We start from the raw sequence: 20,702 nt of genomic DNA on the forward strand, positions 1-20,702 counted from the left end.
TGGAATTATCTGTAACCAGAAGAACAAGAACTATTTATTACCTATTAGCTAATAACTTGCTGTTTTGTGTGACATAAAATTAAATATAGAATACATAAAACCAGAAAGACGAGACAAGCCAGACAATACACAGTTCTTCAGTCCTAGCATTTTTCTCTACTCTTGTTACAGCTTTACATCTAATACCTCATCAAAGTTCGTCAAACGTTTTGCTACATGAAAAAATGAAATGTCGCTGTCTAATATTGAAAAAGCTGTTAATACAAATTGTAACAAAGACTGGTGTGGTTTCTCGATCTGATTACATGTATTTTGTCACTGTCTGCTAGATAAAACAAAATAGGCCTGCCTAATATTGCAGCAATTGTAATACATGCCAAATAAATGAGACATTTTGGCACAAATTGTTATTTTTTATAACATGACAGAATATAATTCAAGAAGTACCAAGTAATAGGCTATTAGGCCACCTCACGCAAATAGTTTTATGTTAGGCAATAGTTTCACATTTCGTTCATACGCTCCTGCTTCTGAAGCACGAGATCGAAAAATAGTAGTACGAAATTTTTATATAAATTTGGAATCGTCTTATTTTTCCATAATTTGTGTGCTGTCCCCGTTTCTTCTCCTTCCTCATCCTGACAAACAATCTTGTCATCACTAATTCTGTAACTATTGCTGCCAGTGTCAAAACTTACTCTCCAATTAAGTTTACTAACCCTGCCACAATCACCAGTTTAGTTATCCTGCGTTTATTCTCCGTTTAGACATTATGAAGTGTTCGTAAAACGCGTTTCCTACTCTTCTCCCAGAATACAACTTTAGCGGATGCTAGCTGGGGACTGTACAACTGGCTCTTACTAGTGTAGCAGTCTGGCCAAAGATTTTCTGTCAAAATTTCATTTTCTTGGATACACCGAGAAGATAATATGTACGTAATCTTTCTTAGCTCTTATTCCTGTTACTCATTTATTTCCATTCTGGTAGCCTCAACCTACGGATTTCGCAAGTAATTATAACACCACTGACAATTCCCCAGTTAACCATATAAACAGCAATTGGCATTCAACCATTTGGCTTTATTCCGCTCAGCTTGTGTAGTCCCGTCCCGTTTCGTGCGCAGAAAAGTTTATTTCTAGATGTGACGGGGATTCCCCTGGCAGACATCACATACATTATACACACATTCAAAAATCAACTTATGATCCATTCAGAAATCAACTTAGAATTTGTCCAAAAACCTATAGGGATGAGTTTCAAAATCATGTGAACAATCGATAGACCAACATGCGCTGGATGCTAGGCGCTTTGTGAAACAAGTTCTTTTTCCTCAAGAATATGAATATGACTCCCTGAGCATGAAACTAAAGGACTTAGTAAGCTGCATAGGTACATGTAACAAAATAATTTTCTTTTAATAAGATATGTAGAGAAAGTATAAATACATATATAAATATGTACATATCATATCAAACAACAACAACGTCAACATATATAAATTCTCTTATCTATATGAGTATTGCAGGTAGGACACAATATGGTAAACAGTATTTACAACATACTTAATGACTTGTCAGTCAACAACATATTGTCATGGTGGTACAAAATATTATCAGTAACCTTTTAACAACTGGCACAGTCAAAAGTATAACAGAGATTACACTCTGCAAGGAAGAACAGCTTTAATGTGAAAGGCCAAATACTTTCAGAGCATTAAACGCAGTTGCTAGAGCAACTTCTTCAGGTCCTTTTCTCATAAACGCCCCAACCATTTCGACAATTGCAGGAAGTGAACATGGTTCATTTCTCTGAAAGGTACAGTACCGCTGCAAAAATGTGAGAGACCTATAACAGAAAATGAAAACTATAAAATTCAAATAAATTAAATCCTAATTTTAAAATATCTACTTAACCAATGAGTCTTCCCAAAGTTTGTTCTGTTTCCAGACTAAATATCAGTGCTATCAGTCTTTATAAATTCAACACATTTATCCATTAAGCACCTAACAATTTCCTCCATTTTATATATTTCCATTCTAGATACATCTTTTAATATTATAACAACAAGAATAATAGCTTACACAATTTCCATTCCTCATAATTTGAAATAAGTCACTTATTAATTTTAGCACACTGTGCTAACATACATAGTATTCTTAGGGGTATCGTTTATTCATAAAATCTAAAATAAAACCTTATAAAATAAAAAATAGAAGTAAGACTAAACTCTCCTAACCAAGCCACAGTTTTATCATTGCTCCATTTTTTTCAAAGAGCACAAGATGAATAATTAAGTCTTCTGGAATCAAAAGGAAAAAATATGTTTAACTTATACTTTCACAAGTGAGGCTTCAAAAAGATGAGTAACTCTCCTCACACCCACCATTTTAATGTTCTGTCAATACATTAACTCAATGTTTATTGAAAAAGCAATTACTTAAGTTACTATGAACAGATTTCGTCATGGCATTGTAAGGAGCATTTAGAATTTCGGACACAAATTTTCCAGTCAGAAATGAAGCTTCATTGAATTGCTGTGCCACCTCCAAATGATCATTTGTTTTTGTGAAACACCATGGTAATCTTTCAACAGAATCATCTCATTTGGTCATGACTGTGTTTTTGTTGGGCACAAGATTTTGCAGAAAAAAAAAAAAAACTGGAAGTTAATCAAGTGAAAATCATACCTTTCTGTTAGAGCCTCTTTAACATGTGGGGGCAACTTAGATGCACGAGTGTTGGGATACATGAATGGAGAGTCAGTTTCCACCATCAACTGTTCCAGTGGGATGACACCAGATTCTAAAAGCTTTCTAACTCCATTGTCAGATTTGTCTTTGCATAAATAACCTGAAATAAAAGAAATTTATCAATTTGAAGCATAATTTATTTTAAAAAAATTTTGTGATTTTCCTGTCCATATTTGTCCTGGCTGAAGTATGATGACTAAAAAATAACACTGCTGAAAAGATTATAATTGACACTTTTTCTTTCATCTCAAGTCACCAGTCTAGAACGCAATACAGCTCCAAGACGATTTTTTTTTTTTTTTTTTGATCCAATTTCGTTCCTGTCCCTTGCTAACTATTTGTTTATACCTTTATTATCCTTTCTTAATGTCTGGTGCTAATAAGTATGCCTCTCCCTTAAAACCCACATCCTTTTGTCTTTCCCTCTCCTTCCCTCTTTCCTGATGAAGCAACCGTGGGTTGCGAAAGCTTGAAATTTTGTGTGTGTGTTTTTTTTATTGTGTCTATCTACCGGCGCTTTCCCATTTGGTAAGTCACAGAATCTTTGTTTTTAATATATTTTTCCCATGTGGAATGTTTCTTTCTATTCTACAGATATTTATTTATACATTTTATCTTGACCGCAGCATGCATGTGGTATGGAATGCACGTCGCCTGGAACAAAGAAGAGTGGGAATAGCTAGTTATTTTAAATTACTTTGTAGTACATGTGGCTATGAATTTTCATTTTTCTTGTCTATGAATCTAACAGTGATTCCTACAAAAGTAATTTTTGGTTAACATTCCTCCGAGATGCCTTGGATGGGGTACGGAAGGAAGTAATTTATTGTGTAGTTTCCTGAACATGCTTCCACCATGTGTGAGGTTTGACAAAAAATAACGAAATTTCAGATGCTGCAACTGGTACTGCCAAAGTTTCAGTGAAGAAAGCACTAGAAGAACTGGTTGAAATAAACCAAAAAGAAATAGATGCTGGCTTAGACATCGACGGCAGTGAATGTACTGCAAAAATTTTGTTGATCTCTTTAAAGGGCCACACATCTCAATATGACGGTGCAGCTTTAACTGGCACTGATTCAGGTAAAGCTTTAGATATAGAAATTATGTCTACATACTGCCACCAATGTGCAATTAGAAAAAAGTCCAACAATAAACATAATGAAAAACTGCGGTAAAAAAAGTGTGCAGTAGCATGTTCCAGAATTTATAATGGCTCAAGAGGGGCATGGAGGCCTCAGTAGTTGTGTGGATTTTCTACAGATGGGACCAGTATGGCACTAAGTTCACTAAATATCTTTGTGATTGAAATCCTTCTCCTTTCAAAGCGGAAATAGATTAAAAAAAGCCATACAAGACCCCAACAGAAAATAAAGAATGTTTTGGCCACATCCAAAAGAAGCTTGATGGTAGGTTTCTTTTACTCCTAAAGGAGAAGGAGTACTGCTTGAGGATAGATAATCACTTGGAGGAAAAACATGCTTACTCTTAAAGAAATTTATTCTCTTATGGGAAAGCTATTAGGAAAAATAGGACAATTCACGAGCAATGGGCAATCTGTGTGGGCAATTTCTTTTCACAAAATATCCACCTAACACAAACACATAATCTGTGTCTGAAAGACAATTGGTGTAACTATAACGCAAGAAATTACAGCCACTTGCTGTAATATTCTGGAATGGTACTGTGCCCTGGCACTCACCTAGACGCCACCTAATTGTCGGTCTGTGATCAACGTGTCACTTAAACCAGGGACTCCTTGGTATGTGGTGTGCATGACATCTGCAGCAGCCACATTACAACAAACCCACTTTTGTATGTATAAATATTAGCCAACTGGCCAGGTAAGCTGAATAAGTGAGTTAACGTGTTAAGTATCCACTATAGTATTGGCTTCCATCATTTTGAGAGGACCGCCTACCTGGGGGTCCAACTGCAGCGTTAATAGGTCAAGGGTCGAACTGAGGCCCTCCTGGCTTATGAGCCACTGGGCAACTGCCAGCACCACATGCCACACAAGGGCTCACACCCCAGACATCTATGCTGCCACCACTCAACACGGTCGGGGGCAGACACCAGCACATACTGTGCTCGGCCGGCCGTACTAATCTGTCACATCAGCTCCTGACACAGCTCAGCCACCAGGACAGGGTTGCAAGAACCATCCACCATCATGCAGAGCTGTGCATAGCTGCTGACATCTCTACAACAATGCTTACCCGTCGAGGCATGGAGGTTTGAGCAACACTCAGTGTCCACCAGGCATGGGCATGAGCTACTAATACAGACTGCTGGAAAGTAATGAAGGGATTCTGCTGTCATGTGAATTGTGACTCATCCCAACTTACTATCGTTCACCAGACAAACCCACAATGTTACATCACAAACACTTGCTACCAAAAGCTGTTATGAATGTAATTAGGCCCATAGTCAGGTTTATTGCAAACCCTGATTTCCTGAGAGTGTTATTTTTTAATTTAATACCTGGAAAGTATCACAGCACACAAGAAAACTTTTTTTTTCCTCTGACAATATATATAGATGCACACAAGCGCATCCCCCCCCCCCCCCCACACACACACACACATATTTAACACTAAGAAACATTCACAAGTTAATTAAATTTATTACGTGGGACAGAAGGTCACAGAAATATGCAACGGTGGAATATGTTTAACTTGCTGTCATCAGGAACTCCTTTGGGTCACCAAGAAATGATCACACTGAGCGCCAAGTAATGACTGACGTGCTGAACAGTTTGACGTTATGCACCAGAATCATACCCAGAATGATACAGAAAAGGCTTCCCGCTGTCTCTACCATTACCATGATTAATATCCATATATCCATGAAGTCATTGTCACAATTGGAGAAATAACGCTTGTGAATATCTACGCACCACCGGGAACTGTGTGGCCTGCATTTGCACCCTACCATGCTGAGGAAGTCTATTTATGGGAAAACAAGAGAATGCAAATGAAGCCCCAAATACCTGAATTTGAATGAAATGTAAAAAAGGATATTCTATTGACATAACATACTATAAATAGGAGTCTATGATGCAATTTTATATTTCACTGAGGGAGAATAATGGCAGAATTGAAGTTCTGAAGAGTGTTGGTGAAAATCTAGGTGTGTGCACTGCAAAAGCATTTTACACCATCGATCAGAGCACATAAATGATGCCGAGAGAGCAATGTCTGATTTATAAATACAGGCTACACATTTTAGAAGGGGAGAGAAGAGAGACCTGGAGAATGAGGAGAATCCAATATGGTGACTTTTAAAATCAGTAAAGCCTATTACACACTGAAATATATGAACTAAATCTTTCGACTGCATTGTCTCAGTTTTACACTTTTTTGTATTACTAGAAGCCTTTCCTTAGAAAGTATAGGAGATAATGCTATGAAATTTTCAGGAGCTGTTTGAAACATGTTGTCATCTTACTGGAGCTAAAGAAATACAAAATCCTTTATTGAATTATCTTTTATAGGATTTTCATTAGAGAGAAAACTTTGATTGCGACAGTATTACGGAAAGGAAAGTTGCTACTCACCAATAGCAGAGATGCTGACTCACAGATACACAAAAAAAAAGACTGTTCCAAATAAAGCTTTCAGCCCTAAGGCCTTCGTCTCTCTCTCTCTCTCTCTCTCTCTCTCTCTCTCTCCCCCTCTCTCACACACACACACAACTCTGCAGTCTAAGGCAACTGTAGCCACACTGTGAGCAGCAGCACCAGTGCATGATGGGAGTGAAAACTGGGTGGGGGTAAGGAGGAGGGATAGTAGGGTAGGGGTGGTGGACACTGAAGTGCTGCTAGGGAGCACACAGGGGCGAGGTGGAGAGGGTAGGGCAGCTGTGTGCAGTCGGGAGATTAGACAAAAGACAGAGAATAGGTGGAAAGAGGGGGTAGCGGAAAAAGAGAGAAGTAAAAGAACTGGATGTGATGTGGGAATGAGGGATGGAAAGTGCTGGAATGGGAACAGGTTGGCTGGATGGGTGAGGGCAATGACTAACGAAGGTTGAGGCCAGGAGGGTTAAGGGTATGTAGGATATACTGTATTACAGGGAAATTTCCCCACCTGCACAATTCAGAAAAGCAGGCCGTGAAGCAATCATTGAAATGACGTGTTTGGCAGCAGGGTTCAGCAACCAGGTGGTCCACTTGTTTCCTGGCCACAGCTTGTCGGTGGCCACTCACGCGGACAGACAGCTTGTTGGTTGTCATGCCCACATAGAATGCAACACAGTGGTTGCAGCTTAGCTTGTAGATCATGTGACTAGTTTCATAGGTAGCCCTGCTTTTGATGGGATATGTGATGTTTGTGATCAGATTAGAGTAGGTGGCGGTGGTGGTGGTGGTGGGATGATCCTCCCAGCCTCCTCCTTACCCTACCCAGTCGCCACTCCCCATCATGCACTGGTGCTGCTGCTCGCAGTGTGGTTACAGTTGCCTTAGACTGCAGTCGTGTGTGTGTGTGTGTGTGTGTGTGTGTGTGTCGTATATTTTTCATGAAGGCCTTATGGGCCAAAAGCTATATTTGGAACAGTCTCCACTAAATGGTGAGTAGGAACATTCCTTTTCATAATATTGTTACCTTCCATCCTAGATTATCCATTGTTTGAAATTTGTAAATAATGAACAGTTAAATGTAAATTAATGGTTTTAGTTCAGTGATCTAACAAAGCTCTTAGGAAGCTACAATACAATTTTCAAACTGATTGCATGAATAGAATCTCAGTTATGGTCTTTTATTTAAAAAAAAAGAAAAAAGAAAAAGAAAGAAAGAAAGAAAAAAAAGAAAAAAAATTAGAAATAAATATTTGTAACAAATACTAATCCTGAGTTATTCCTTTTCACAATTCTTTTCCTTTGCTCTTGCAAAAGTTCAGATATCTCCCAACCTAACCATCGCTACAAAGACTTTTTAAAGAAATATTTACAGTTTTGGCAAGATATCTCCTTAAATGTATTTTATGCAGTTGCAATAAACATTCCTGAATTTACACTGTCACATTTCACTTTTGTTACATTTCATTAGCATCAAAAAGTGACGACCAACATCACCACCTCAGATCTTTCAGTCCAAAAGCATGAAACAAAGTCATGATGCCACAAGTGAAAATCAAATATGTACGTCTCGGCATGTTATATGCCTATCTTCAGTGGAATCATACATTTTATTTTAATAACTATTACATAAAAACAAAGTAACTATGTCATGAGTGGAATGCAAATAATGGATAGAGTAAGGCAACAATTCACTCTGTAACCTTTTTCTGAGAATATTCCTAAGTGATTTTCAGTTAGCCATAGTCAGTTTCCCTATGTACATGTTCTGAATGACAGCATTCGTGCCCACATATTGAATGTTGTTTTGTTCCACTGTTGAAATGAGATGGGTCTTGCAGTACTACATTTTATAACAATTCCTATAGGCCATTCTTTTTGAATGTTGTACATTTGACTACCAGTGAAACAGTTCTTTGTTTATTCCCTGTAATTGTCACAAAAATGAAGTGTCTATTGAATGACAAAAACAAACATTTTTCTTGCACCAGGTACACCTTACAAAGGAAAAGTTGATGCAGTCAGGCACTTCAAAGTAACCACTAGTTTTGTTTACACAGAACTGGGATGGAGTCAGAAATGGTCCCGGCCGTTGTTCTGCATACTGTGCTGCATACCAGCATACTTGATCAAATTCGCAAAGCGTGGTGAAGAAAACTGGTAATGCACAAATGACTGAAGCTTCAGAATAATGTTCCACTGATAAGCTTGAAATGAGAGAGAGGTATTGGAAATTATGTTGTCCGATAATTTCCTGAAAAATGCTTTCCACTGGCGAAAAAAATACTTTATCAAGAGGCTGAATCACACTAGTGCTTCCAGATGGAATCCACATTACATCTGCAGATTTTTTGTCACCCTTCACAAAAACAGAGGTGGTGTTATGTCCAGACCATGAATCCAGTAAAGGCAATGAATTAGTTTCTGCAGCATGTAGGAATACGTTTTGAATGAAATGTTGAAAATTATTTTTTTCCCATTTTTCCAAATTTTGATATGTCAATTACAAGATTTTTGTGACTAAACAGTCCGTTTTTTAATTTTTGATCCTAATTTGCCTTACAGTTCTTGAAGACAGATATATAGCTGCAGAAAGAATAAACCACTCGTACTTATCACTGGCATTATCGTATATGAATGTGTCGTTGCATTCACTGATTGGGCAACCAACTCAGTCTTTTTGTCACTCTGAAATGATTAAGTGCGGTGTGCACTCTGTTCTTTCACAAAACCTGGCTGATTAGTGTTATAAACAGCAGTTGTGGGGACAACAGCAAGTTTCATCTTTATGTCGGCTATGAATTTCTCTAATGCACTGTCTATCACTGGCAGATGCTCAACACATTTACATAACATAAACTTGATAATTTTGCAAATACCTATTCTGTATGATTTCTTGAACTTGTCTAACCAGGTCGATGAAGCCTGGAAATTAGCAATGTTCATGTCAGATGCAATTCAGAGGGCCCAGTCTCACAGATCTCCATCAGTAACAGTGCATAGCCTATCATGAGCAGTTCTAAATCTTTCGAACAGTTTTTCATTCAGATGGTTTCAGGTTTCCGTTTGGCGCATATTTCTTTCTTCATGTAATTCATTCTTCCATTTGTACAGTTCACACTCCAATTTTAAGAAACTAAAATGCCTTTGCACACTGCGTAACTTCAAGAGCTTTTTTTCGTCCTTTGTCTAACCAATATTTCCGGCCTTTTCTTTGTTGCTGAAAGCTGTTGCAATATGTGTTTTTCTTTTTTGTTTTGTTTTGGAAGGTATTCTTCTTCAGAACTGTTACTGGCACAACTGACGCTGTCTGAACCACAGTTCAGAGAGTCATCACAGTTACTTCCTATTTCTTCTAATGTATCCACAATCCACAATTTCAAACAAAATGCCAATATCATTCGAATGAATGCCAAGGAAATCAACTAACAAATGACACATATGCACGTCCTCAGGAGAAGTAGGTGATTTCGGCTGGAAACCACATTCTTCATAATCAAAATATCCACAGGTGTACTGCCAGTCTACAGTGTCCAACGGGCACAATATTTCGGCGATCATACATGTTGCCATCATCAGGTGAACTGACGGACTGAGCTCCTGTGAACGTGCCGGCACGGAGATCCGTACATTATGGCTGCTAAGGGGAACTGGGTTCGGTCGCGGCGGCGGCCGATTTAAATACCCTCCGCCCGCGGAGTTTCTGTTCTCCCCAATTCTATTTAGTACCTCCTCATTAGTTACATAATCTACACATCTAACCTTCAGTGTTCTTCTATACCACTACATTTCAATAGCTTCTCTTCTCGTCTTGTCTAAAATAGTGGCAAGGTGTTCATTTCGTCCGGCACGTCCATCGGGGTCGGAGGGATAACCAGGTTGCCACCAGTGCCTTCATCTTGGCCTTCATGGGTGACACATTACCTGAGAAGGTCAAAGTGAAGGCCTACTGCTGTGTTGTCAAACCATATATCCTCCCCCGATGCTGTGCTTTAAGTGCTGGACTGGCAATGACAAGAAAAGCATTTCTGAAGAGGAGAAATGTGTTAACATCAAGTGTAGAGTTAAGCGTCAGGAAGTCGTTTCTGAAAGTATTTGTATGGGGTGTAGCCTCATATGGAAGTGAAACATGGATGATGCGATGGGCATCCACAATCTCGAAAGGAGTGGTTGGAAGCACAGCAGGAAGACATATGGCCACTATAGACTGGTGTGCAGCTTGTGACGAAACACGCCACTCTTATTTGGTAAGCATGATAGCATTACGGAGATGTTTAGCAAACTCAAGTGGCAGACTCTGCAAGAGAGGCGCTCTGCATCGCGGTGTAGCTTGCTGTCCCGGTTTCGAGAAGGTGCATTTCTGGATGAGGTATCGAAAATATTGCTTCCCCCTACTTATACCTCTCGAGGAGATCACGAATGTAAAATTAGAGAGATTCGAGTGCGTACGGAGGCTTTCCGGCAGTCGTTCTTCCAGCGAACCATATGCGACTGGAACAGGAAAGGGAGGTAAAGACAGTGGCATGTTAAGTGCCCTCCGCCACACACCATTGGGTGGCTTGCAGAGTATAAATGTAAATGTAGATAACTGTTCTTGCAACAAAAACAGTTGCATATGAAGAGGTCATAGCCACAGGATGTAGGCACTCAAATTTCCTCTTAGCCTCAGTATAGGTCGGTCAGTCCAGGGTCTTATAGTCCATGCGTTTCCTCTCTTTCTGTAAAATCCTGCAGTCTGGCGAGCAAGGTGAATGATGCTCTCTCCAGTTGACACAGATGGGAGGCGGGGCACATGGAGTATCCTCCCTACTTTTACCATAATAAGTTGTTTTGCATCGTCTGACCAATATAAGACTTGCCACATTGACACGGAATGCGCTCTGGGTCAGTTTTGATAAAAACAGCATCCTCTGCCCGGTCACGGGCATTACTCACTTGTGGCAAGTTGGGGGATGTTTCTGTTACCATCACACCTCATAAGAGCTTAAATATGGTCCAGGGTATTATATTCCACAGGGACCTTCTTTGTCCACCGTGGTCGACACAACTATACATTTGCTCGATTTACTCTTGATTAATCCAATCGCTGGTTCCCAAGCCTTGGTAAGATTATAGCCACAGTCACGGTTTATGAGGTCGTCATTGGTGCGAATTTTGATGGCCTCTCTAACAACACAGTCCCAGTATCTCGACGTCTGTACCAGAATCCTCGTGCGTTCATACTCCATAGCGTGAGTTTCCGACAAACAATGTTCAGCGACCGCCGACTTGCTCGGATACATCAGTCAAGTGTGCCTCTGGTGTTCACGGCATCGATCCTCGACGGTACGCATGCTTCCCAAATAGCAAAACTCATCTACTACTTTAAGTGTCTCATTTCCTAATGTAATTCCCTAAGCATCATGTGATAATTCGACTACATTACATTGTCCTCATTTTGCTTTTGTTGATATTCATCTTATATCCTCTTTTCAAGACACTGTCCATTCCGTTCAACAGCTCTTCCAAGTTCCTTGCTGTCTGACAGAATTACAATCATCATCATCATCTTGGACAAGCCCTGCACCTCCCCAAACTTGTTCTCCAGATGCTCCACAAAAAACTAAGGCTTCATGTACATGAAAGATTCCCCATCAACTCTCGTACATACAAGGTACTGGGCGAATAGGCTTCACTGCCATCCTTAGCCTGGCATTCCTCCCATGGTATGGCCAGGGAAGGGAATGACTTGGGGTCATATTTCTTGGCACTGAAGTTAGCCTTTGCCCGCTTAGAAACTGCTGGCGGTGGACCACCAGCAAGAGATGATGAACTATACTTTATGGCGTGTCGTCCACCCTGATGCCATCCACTCCTACCAGGGGCCCTCCCTACGGGTGCCACCCAGCCACGGCAAAGAACACATGGCAGGATGGCCATTGCTGGGCATCCCGATGCCGCAGGGTGATGGGCATCTACTCGACATACGTGGGGAGTTGAGCGCATCTGCAGAGCAATCCCTGTGTTGTCAGGGAGCTAGAACCAGCAGGGTACATGGCGGCCCCACCAAAACGGACTGGCTACCATGCTGGTAGCAAAGAAGTCCATGGTCATCGTCGGCACAGATAGGACAGTGCATAGGAATGGTGGAAAATGCACCCAGAATGGTGTCCTCGCCCAAGAGATGGAGAATGGGCAGGATTGCAATGCGACAACAAGAAAGTGGGCCGAAGATCTCAATGCATGACGGATGCGATGCACCATGTAAGGCACCCTTCCACAATTGGCTCACTCTTCGGGAAAATTTTGAAAATTGGAGGTCAAACCCTACAGGGGACCATCACATAAAGGCCGAAACATGTGAGACTCCTTTTAGTCGCCTCTTATGAGACAGGAATACCTCGGGCCTATTCTAACCCCCGGATCCGCAGGGGAGCTCCCTGTTTATCCAGCGGTGGTTGCTGAGGTTTAAAGAAGGTGATTTCTCTTTACTGGACAATCCACGATTGATCAAATTATCCAAAATGACATATGTGTGATGACACGACAGCTTGCTGAAATGACTTGTTTGTCATTGGGTAGTGTAGTATCAGTAGTACAGTCACTAGGGTACAGAAAAATCTAGGTGCCTGTATTATTGACAAGAGAAATGAAAATGATGAGGAAGAATGTGTTCGAGGGTCTCATTAAGAACTTTACTGAAGAGTGGAAACAGTGTTTCAACAGTGTCATTACCCAGAATGAAACATGGTTGTTTTTGTTTGAACCTGAGAGCAAAACCCAATCCATGGAGTGGTGTTATCCGGGTTCCCCTCAGAAGAAGAAACCAAGACTTTCACGAACAGCAGGCCGAAAGGTGATGGCCTCCTCCTTCTGGGATCAGTGTGCTGTCATTTTCATTTTCATTGACTTTTTGGAACCTGACTCCACAATTAACTGGGACCGTTACTGTTTGTCACTGGACAAGCTGTGGCATGCCATCAGGACCCACAGGCCACAGCTACAGGTCGGAAAAAAAGTTCCTCATCCTCCCAACAGTCTGGACTTGGCTCCGTCTGATTTTTACCTCTTTGGTCGTCTGAAAGCTCAACTGTGCGGTAAAACATTTGATAGTGGGAAAGACCTTATTTCCTGTGTTGAGTGATGGTGTAAAAGACAATCCCCAGGATTTTATTAAAGTGCATTCACATCATGAAAGAATGTTGGGCCAGATGTGTCACAGCTGATGGAGGCTACACTGAGAAGACTCAATGTACAGCAAAATGTTCCAAATTTGTTCATAAAAAATTTCATTCTCCTACTGCCAAAAATAAAAAATTAGAGATAACTGTGCAAAACTTTTTGAACACCCTATGTATTTTCCTACAAGTGAAAGCTAAACATATAATTTTCCTAGGACAATCTACAAGGTATGCCAGTTTTAAAATATGTACACTACAAAACTTAAGTCGAATCAAGGCCCTGGGAGTATACAACATTCCGTTGGAGCTACTGATAGCCTTGGGAGAGCCAGCCATGACAAAACTCCCATCTGGTGAGCAAGATGTATAAGACAGATAAAATACTCGTAGATTTCAAGAAGAATATAGTAATTCCAATTCCAATTCCAAAGAAAGCAGGTGCTGACAGGTGTGAAAATTACCACACTATCAGTTTAATAGGTCACGGCTGCAAATTACTAAAAATTTTGAGTTTTGCTGATGACATTGTAATTAACAAGACGAGACAGATTGCGAAATGTGTATGTGAGGGAAAGACTAAAGGAGGAACCAGTACAGGACAGGATAGAAAAATCAAGACTGCAGTGGTATGGACACATGAAGAGAATGGATGAGGGAAGAATTCCAAAGAGGATGTTTGATCTGCAACTGGAGGGGAAGAGGCCCAGAGGAAGACCAAGAGATAGATGGGTGAAGGGAGTGAAGGAATGTGTGACGAGAAGAGGAGAGAACTGGACGAAGGTGGAAGAGGGGGAATGGTGGAAAGACAGAACACGATGGAGAGGCTTGTGTTCCCGACAGACCCAGCCAGTGGCTGGAAACTGTCCAAGATGATGATGATGATTGTAATTCTGTCAGACAGCAAGGAACTTGGAAGAGCTGTTGAACGGAATGGACAGTGTCTTGAAAAGAGGATATAAGATGAATATCAACAAAAGCAAAATGAGGACAATGTAATGTAGTCGAATTATCACATGATGCTTAGGGAATTACATTAGGAAATGAGACACTTAAAGTAGTAGATGAGTTTTGCTATTTGGGAAGCAAAACAACTTATTATGGTAAAAGTAGGGAGGATATAAAATGTAGACTGGCAATGACAAGAAAAGCATTTCTGAAGAGGAGAAATGTGTTAACATCGAGTGTAGAGTTAAGCGTCAGGAAGTCGTTTCTGAAAGTATTTGTATGGGGTGTAGCCTCATATGGAAGTGAAACATGGATAATGAACATTTTAGACAAGACGAGAAGAGAAGCTATTGAAATGTAGTGGTATAGAAGAACACTGAAGGTTAGATGTGTAGATTATGTAACTAATGAGGAGGTACTAAATAGAATTGGGGAGAACAGAAACTTGTGGTACAACCTGACTAAAAGAAGGGATCAGTTGGTAGGACACATTCTGAGGCATCAAGAGATCACCAATTTAGTACTGGAGGGAAGTGTGGGGGTTAAAAAGAGTAGGGAAGACCAAGAGATGAATACAATAAGCATATTCAGAAGGATGTAGGTTGCAGTAGTTACTCGGAGATGAAGAGGCTTGCACAGGATATGGTGGCATGGAGAGCTGCATCAAAGCAGACTTTGGACTGAAGACCTCAACAACAAAACTTCCCAGCACATTAAAACTGTTTGCCAAACTGGAATTGGAATGTAGATCTTGCCTTTTGCAAGCAATGCTCTTAATGACTGAGCTGTCTAACTGGGAGTTTCAAAACAGCACACACACTGCAGAATGAGAGATGCATTCAGTACGAAAATATATTATGTTATTTTGGTTAGTTCAGCTGGCGAACAAATGACTGGCAAAAGAATGACAAGTGAGAGAACAATTCGGTGAAACCACTGTACGAACCATGCCAAGTGGCCAGTTTCAGTATGCAATAGCCATTGCCAACTATACACAAATTTCAAATAGTGCTGTTTATCGTTTAGTTCTGTAAGACGGGGCTGCTGTTGCATAGTAGCATGAGCTAAACACTGTATCTGCTGAACACTATTTAAAGACTAGTATACTAGTTGAGTACCAGTATTGCAGCATATGTATGTATTTCAATTATATTAGTCCATATCACCCCCCCCCCCCCCTCTCTCTCTCTCTCTCTCTCTCTCTCTCTCTCTCTCCCCACTTCCTCTGCCCTTTTCTCTGTCCATCTCTTAATCAAATGCTTTTTATTCTTCACTCACCTAGGGGGTAATTAACCTGCAGTTGGGAACCACTGCTCTATGCTATGGGCTAGAGAACCAGTACTCAAGGCAGAAGATGCTACACTTCTACTACCTTTATTATACTACTTGCATATGAATAGTGAGAATAAAATGACAGAGATAAGCATAGCTGCACAAACATACATGAATGAAATGGCAGTGAGTGAATAATATTGGCAGAAAGAACCATCCACCATGAACTGCACAGTTCCTCGCAGAGTGTATTTGTCAATATGTCAGCTAACTCTTAAGTATTAATCTCCCATCCTGTTAAACATTGTTTTCAATCTGTCAATGTGTCCCTAATGAGACTGTCACTATTTACAAACTAGTACACTGGTTGCATATCGTAATGTCTATTACTCTGACACTCTCATTACCAAAATTCTGAATAATTTGGTTAGTCACAAACTTTCCTAAATCCTGTAGTCATTTGTTCAACAAACAGTGAAAGACCGTCTTTCTTGAATAAATAGCTTCAGTTCCAAAAATTCAAAAAGCAATTTTTACTGATTACCAACTCAATAAAATACAAAATGAGGAAGTAATGATATTTCTATCATGAGGCAACACAGTGAACAGTTTTTACTGCAATGAAAACAAAAATCTCTTTCAATATTTTTGTGGAAAAAAGCAAGGTTACATTACCTGTTATTCCCAGGTATATTCCCATTTTGATATAGCTTTCTGCTTCTTCGAAAGTTCCAGAAAAACAGTGTATAACAACAGAAGGCAGGTTTTCCTTATACTTTTCCAATATTTTGATTAAATCTTTATGAGCATCCCTTTCATGCAGTAACAGGGGTTTACGCAATTCACATGCCAGTGCAACCTGAAGAATGAAATACTGTTAAATGCAAAATATATGAAACATATGGAGTTATTCATTTTCTATGCAGAAAATCAATATTGCTAACTGACACGTGCACACACTGTTCACCTTTCACCTTTCATCAAGCTTTCGCAACAAACGGTTGCTTCATCAGGAAAGAGGGAAGGAGAGGGAAAGACGAAAGGATGTGGGTTTTAAGGGAGAGGGTAAGGAGTCATTCCAATCCCGGGAGCGGAAAGACTTCCCTTAGGGGGAAAAAAGGACAGGTATACGAGCGCGCGCACACACACACACACACACACACACACACACACACACACACACACACATATATCCATCCACACATACACACATATCCATCCGCACATACACAGACACAAGCAGACATGTCTTCGAAAAATAATGGTGATTTTTGTATTTTGGAAAGAATTTTTATTTATTCTTCCACATTAACATTATCCACAATCAAATAATTCCCATTAGATATTATACACTTATATCAACACTTCCTCCAATACCTGAAACACTTTTGGAGAGATATTTTAGTTCTCTCAATTTTTTTTTAAATCTCACCTATGCTTGTAAAATGATATTCCTTTAAGATTTCTTTACTTCTTGGGGATGGAGAAGTCACACAGGAGCGTGTCTTACAAATATGGAGCCTAGGGCATCAATATAATATTCTTTTGGTGAAAAATTCATGAACAAGCAACACATATGAGCAGGTTCATTATTGTGGTGCAAAAGTCATGAATTGTTTCAGCAAAAATCTGGGCTTTTTTAGGGATAGTTTCACACAAATGGTACTTAATTTTTTAAGTTCTACTTCTTATTGAGTGTTCAACTTTATGGCAAGAATTTATGGTGCACAATGCCACTGAAATCAAGGAACATAGTAAATATAAGTTTCAATTTTCCTTTCACACGTTTCATACCCAAAGCATCTGAAAAAATGTCATGGAACAAACTAATAGATATGTCACCACCACCACCACCACCACCACCACCACCAACAACAACAACAACAACAACAGCAACAACAACAGTTTCTTTGCTAAATCACAATGAATCATCAATCACTTTTTTCACTTTTCCACAATTTCACAAGTTGATGAGACTCGCCAAAAGCAATATTTAATAGTTCTAAAACTTCACTCAATTTGTTTCATCAAACAAACTTTCATAAAAATTATATGATCTATTTTTATAGAAACTAAATCACTAAGGCTACCAAAACATATGAAAAACGTTTTGACAGCTGGCAACAGCCAAACTATCCAATATGATTCACACTGTATAGATCACACACATTTACCACCCCAACAATGTAAAAATTGTGTGAACCGAACTACGACGACACATGAAATAACATTCCTGTTTTAAACAAAGTTTGTACATATTATTTTTGAACTCAAGAAAATGTGGAAAGATAAAGATTTTCCAATTCTGCAGCATTATGAGTAATTGCTTTTGTGAGCTAGATAAGAACATTAGCATCTTTACCAAACATTTCAGTCATTCGTTGAAACTTGCTGGCAGATTAAAACTCTGTCCCAGGCAGGGACTCGAACCTGGGACCATTGCCTTTCATGGGCAAGTGTTCTACAGGCAGAGCACGTCTGTGAAAGGAAAAGGTCCCAGGTTCAAGTCCCAGTCTGGCGCACACTTTTAATCTGCCAGAAAATTTCAAATCAGCACACACTCTGCTGCAGAGTGTAAATTCATTCTGGATTTCATTCATTGATGTGCATCTCCACAACAAAGAATATTTTAAATGTGAAACGTCATTTGTGTTGGCATTCTCAGAGCAAATTACTGTTGAAACTATAGTAAGACAGCTCAGAAGGTAAATATTCCAGGCTTGTTCCCACTGTTTTACTTAGAAACATCTATTCTACCAACTTACAGTACTTAAAATGACATTTCCAGATGTTTTATAGAACGTAAATAATGTCTTACTTTTAAAGTTGCATTGACTGTAGCAGTGAATACGAGTGTGTGTGTGTGTGTGTGTGTGTGTGTGTGTGTGTGTGCATGAGCGTGTGTACGTGACAGTGTTTAAATTGTGTGTAATTTGCTCAATTCACACCATCCATTAAGTGCGTGCGTGGTTATGGATGCAATTAGCATTGATAGGACAACACTGAGGATTTGGCAATGCAAAATACCTGCACTGAACTCATCCTGAAGATCTTGATGGGCGACCAAAAGCAGAGGTGAGTGTCGGCTTACAAAGATCTTCTGCAGCGCAATGAAGACTCCTCCAGCTTTTTGGAAAATGTTGCCACTGGGGATGAAACTTTGATATTTGAATATGACCCGGAAACAAAGTGCAAAGTTCCAAATGACACACTGTAGCATCAAACATCCAAAAATGACTCAAATGAGCAAATCCAGAGTAAAAGCCATGCTCATCATTTTCTTCGATGCTGTGGGGGTGGTCCACTACGAATTTGTACCTTAGGGGCAGACAGTGAATGGTGCTTTTTACCTAGAAGTGCTAAGAAGACTGAAGACAAGGGGTCAAGTCATAGGCAAAAATTGGAAATTGCACAATAACAATGTACGCAGCCACGCCTGCTCCTAGGTCCACCAACTACCTGACAATAAATAGCATCGGGCATTGTGACAATTCCCCAAACCCCTTACAGTCCCGACTTGGCACTAGCAGACTGTTTCCTATTCCAAAAATTGAAATCACCCCTGGAAAGGACTCCACCACAAGACTAAGTGCTGTTAAATAATCTTGCACATGTATCCTTTAAGACCTTCCAAAATCTAAGTACCAGGCAGTCTTTAACTCATGGAAAAGCCTCTGGCAAATGTGTGTCAATGCTCAAGGGCTAAACTTTGAAGAATTTTGAGACATTGTAGTAACAAGCAAAATAAATCTATTTTTCCATTATTTTTCCTGGTACTTTGTATACAAACCCTGAATAAAACTCAGTAATAATAAAAAAAGAAACAAAGCGAACACTATTGTAGAGGTGTGCAAGTTAACAATTGAGAACGAAAAGCACAAGCACAAGGAATCTCTGTTTGAAACTAAACTGGAAATACTGGAAAGGAGGTAAAAGGATGCAGTCAATGAGCAACTAAACTGCTTACAGTGTGGAACAGACAACAAATCAATTGATTTCAGTAACTGAGCTAATTATCAAATACCTACAGACGGGTGAAAAAATGAGTTACCAAACAAAGATATAAATTTGAAATACACCTTATGACAGCTCAGACATTATATTGCGATGCTATAGCAAAATACCATTCAACAAAAAATAAAGGGTGATACGCATAGTAAAAATCAAGAAGTCCAAATCATTACAACTGAAATTAAACTGAACTACCAATGAATCAAACCACTTCAACAGCATTATTCAATGCTCGGGCTGAGTACTGACACAGTACTTTTAACAAACACTGTTCTGAATTACATCATACTGGAGCAGCAAAACAGGTGTGGCAGTGAAATGGGCAGTTTTGAATAAACCTCCACCAATGATACCAATTTAATCACAGCGATATAAAAGAAATACAACATCAATTTACAATATTTGCAGTTTAAAGTGACCCACATTTCAAGCCAACAGAAGTCAGACATTACACCTAGCAAGATTGGCACTCAAATTCAATAAGTTCCTGACAGATTTGATCCCTCAGTTCCTGGATGGTGTATCACGGATCACACCAGAAGATATGAGATTTCAAATGACCCCAAGGGAAGAAGACGTCATGCTGAAAGAGCAGTGGGTCTTGAAGGCTAGGAAATGTCTCCATTCTTTGAAATGAGATGACCAGGAAAGACATTCTGCAGAACATTAATGGAATGCCACAAGGAGTGGCATGTGCCCCCCACCCCCTTGCTGGAAAAATGTTTTTGCAGTTATAGGAATATCAACAAGCTGTCACACTAGAAAACAGCTCAAAGCATAAACACAACATTCTGTATCACAGTAACACCACTGCCACGACCATCTTAAAAAATAAGACCCTATGATACCAACCAATGATACATCACACCACACTACAACTTTCTGACAGTGAAGTGGTGTTCACATGACTAGTATCTAAGGTTTCGCTTGTTAACACAGCCTGACATATAAAAATTAGCCTTATCACTCATGATCAGATTGTTGCACTGG

At 39.7% G+C, this 20,702-nt stretch overlaps 1 protein-coding gene across 2 annotated transcripts in view; it reads right to left on the minus strand.

Annotated features, from left to right (window-relative positions):
* Window positions 1-1,394: 1,394 nt before the first annotated feature.
* LOC126255817 (3'-5' ssDNA/RNA exonuclease TatD) overlaps window positions 1,395-20,702 on the minus strand; it is a 40,589-nt gene continuing 21,281 nt past the window's right edge. For both annotated transcript variants that reach the window (XM_049955431.1, XM_049955430.1), the window contains exons 4-6: window positions 16,377-16,560; window positions 2,688-2,850; window positions 1,395-1,845 (exon numbers count right to left, since the gene is read on the minus strand). In XM_049955431.1, coding sequence (XP_049811388.1) covers window positions 1,683-1,845; window positions 2,688-2,850; window positions 16,377-16,560 — 510 coding nt within the window. In that variant the 3' untranslated portion in view covers window positions 1,395-1,682. The remainder of the gene's footprint in view (window positions 1,846-2,687; window positions 2,851-16,376; window positions 16,561-20,702) is intronic.

This window comes from Schistocerca nitens, chromosome 1, assembly GCF_023898315.1.
Source record: "Schistocerca nitens isolate TAMUIC-IGC-003100 chromosome 1, iqSchNite1.1, whole genome shotgun sequence".
Classification (NCBI taxonomy): domain Eukaryota; kingdom Metazoa; phylum Arthropoda; class Insecta; order Orthoptera; family Acrididae; genus Schistocerca; species Schistocerca nitens.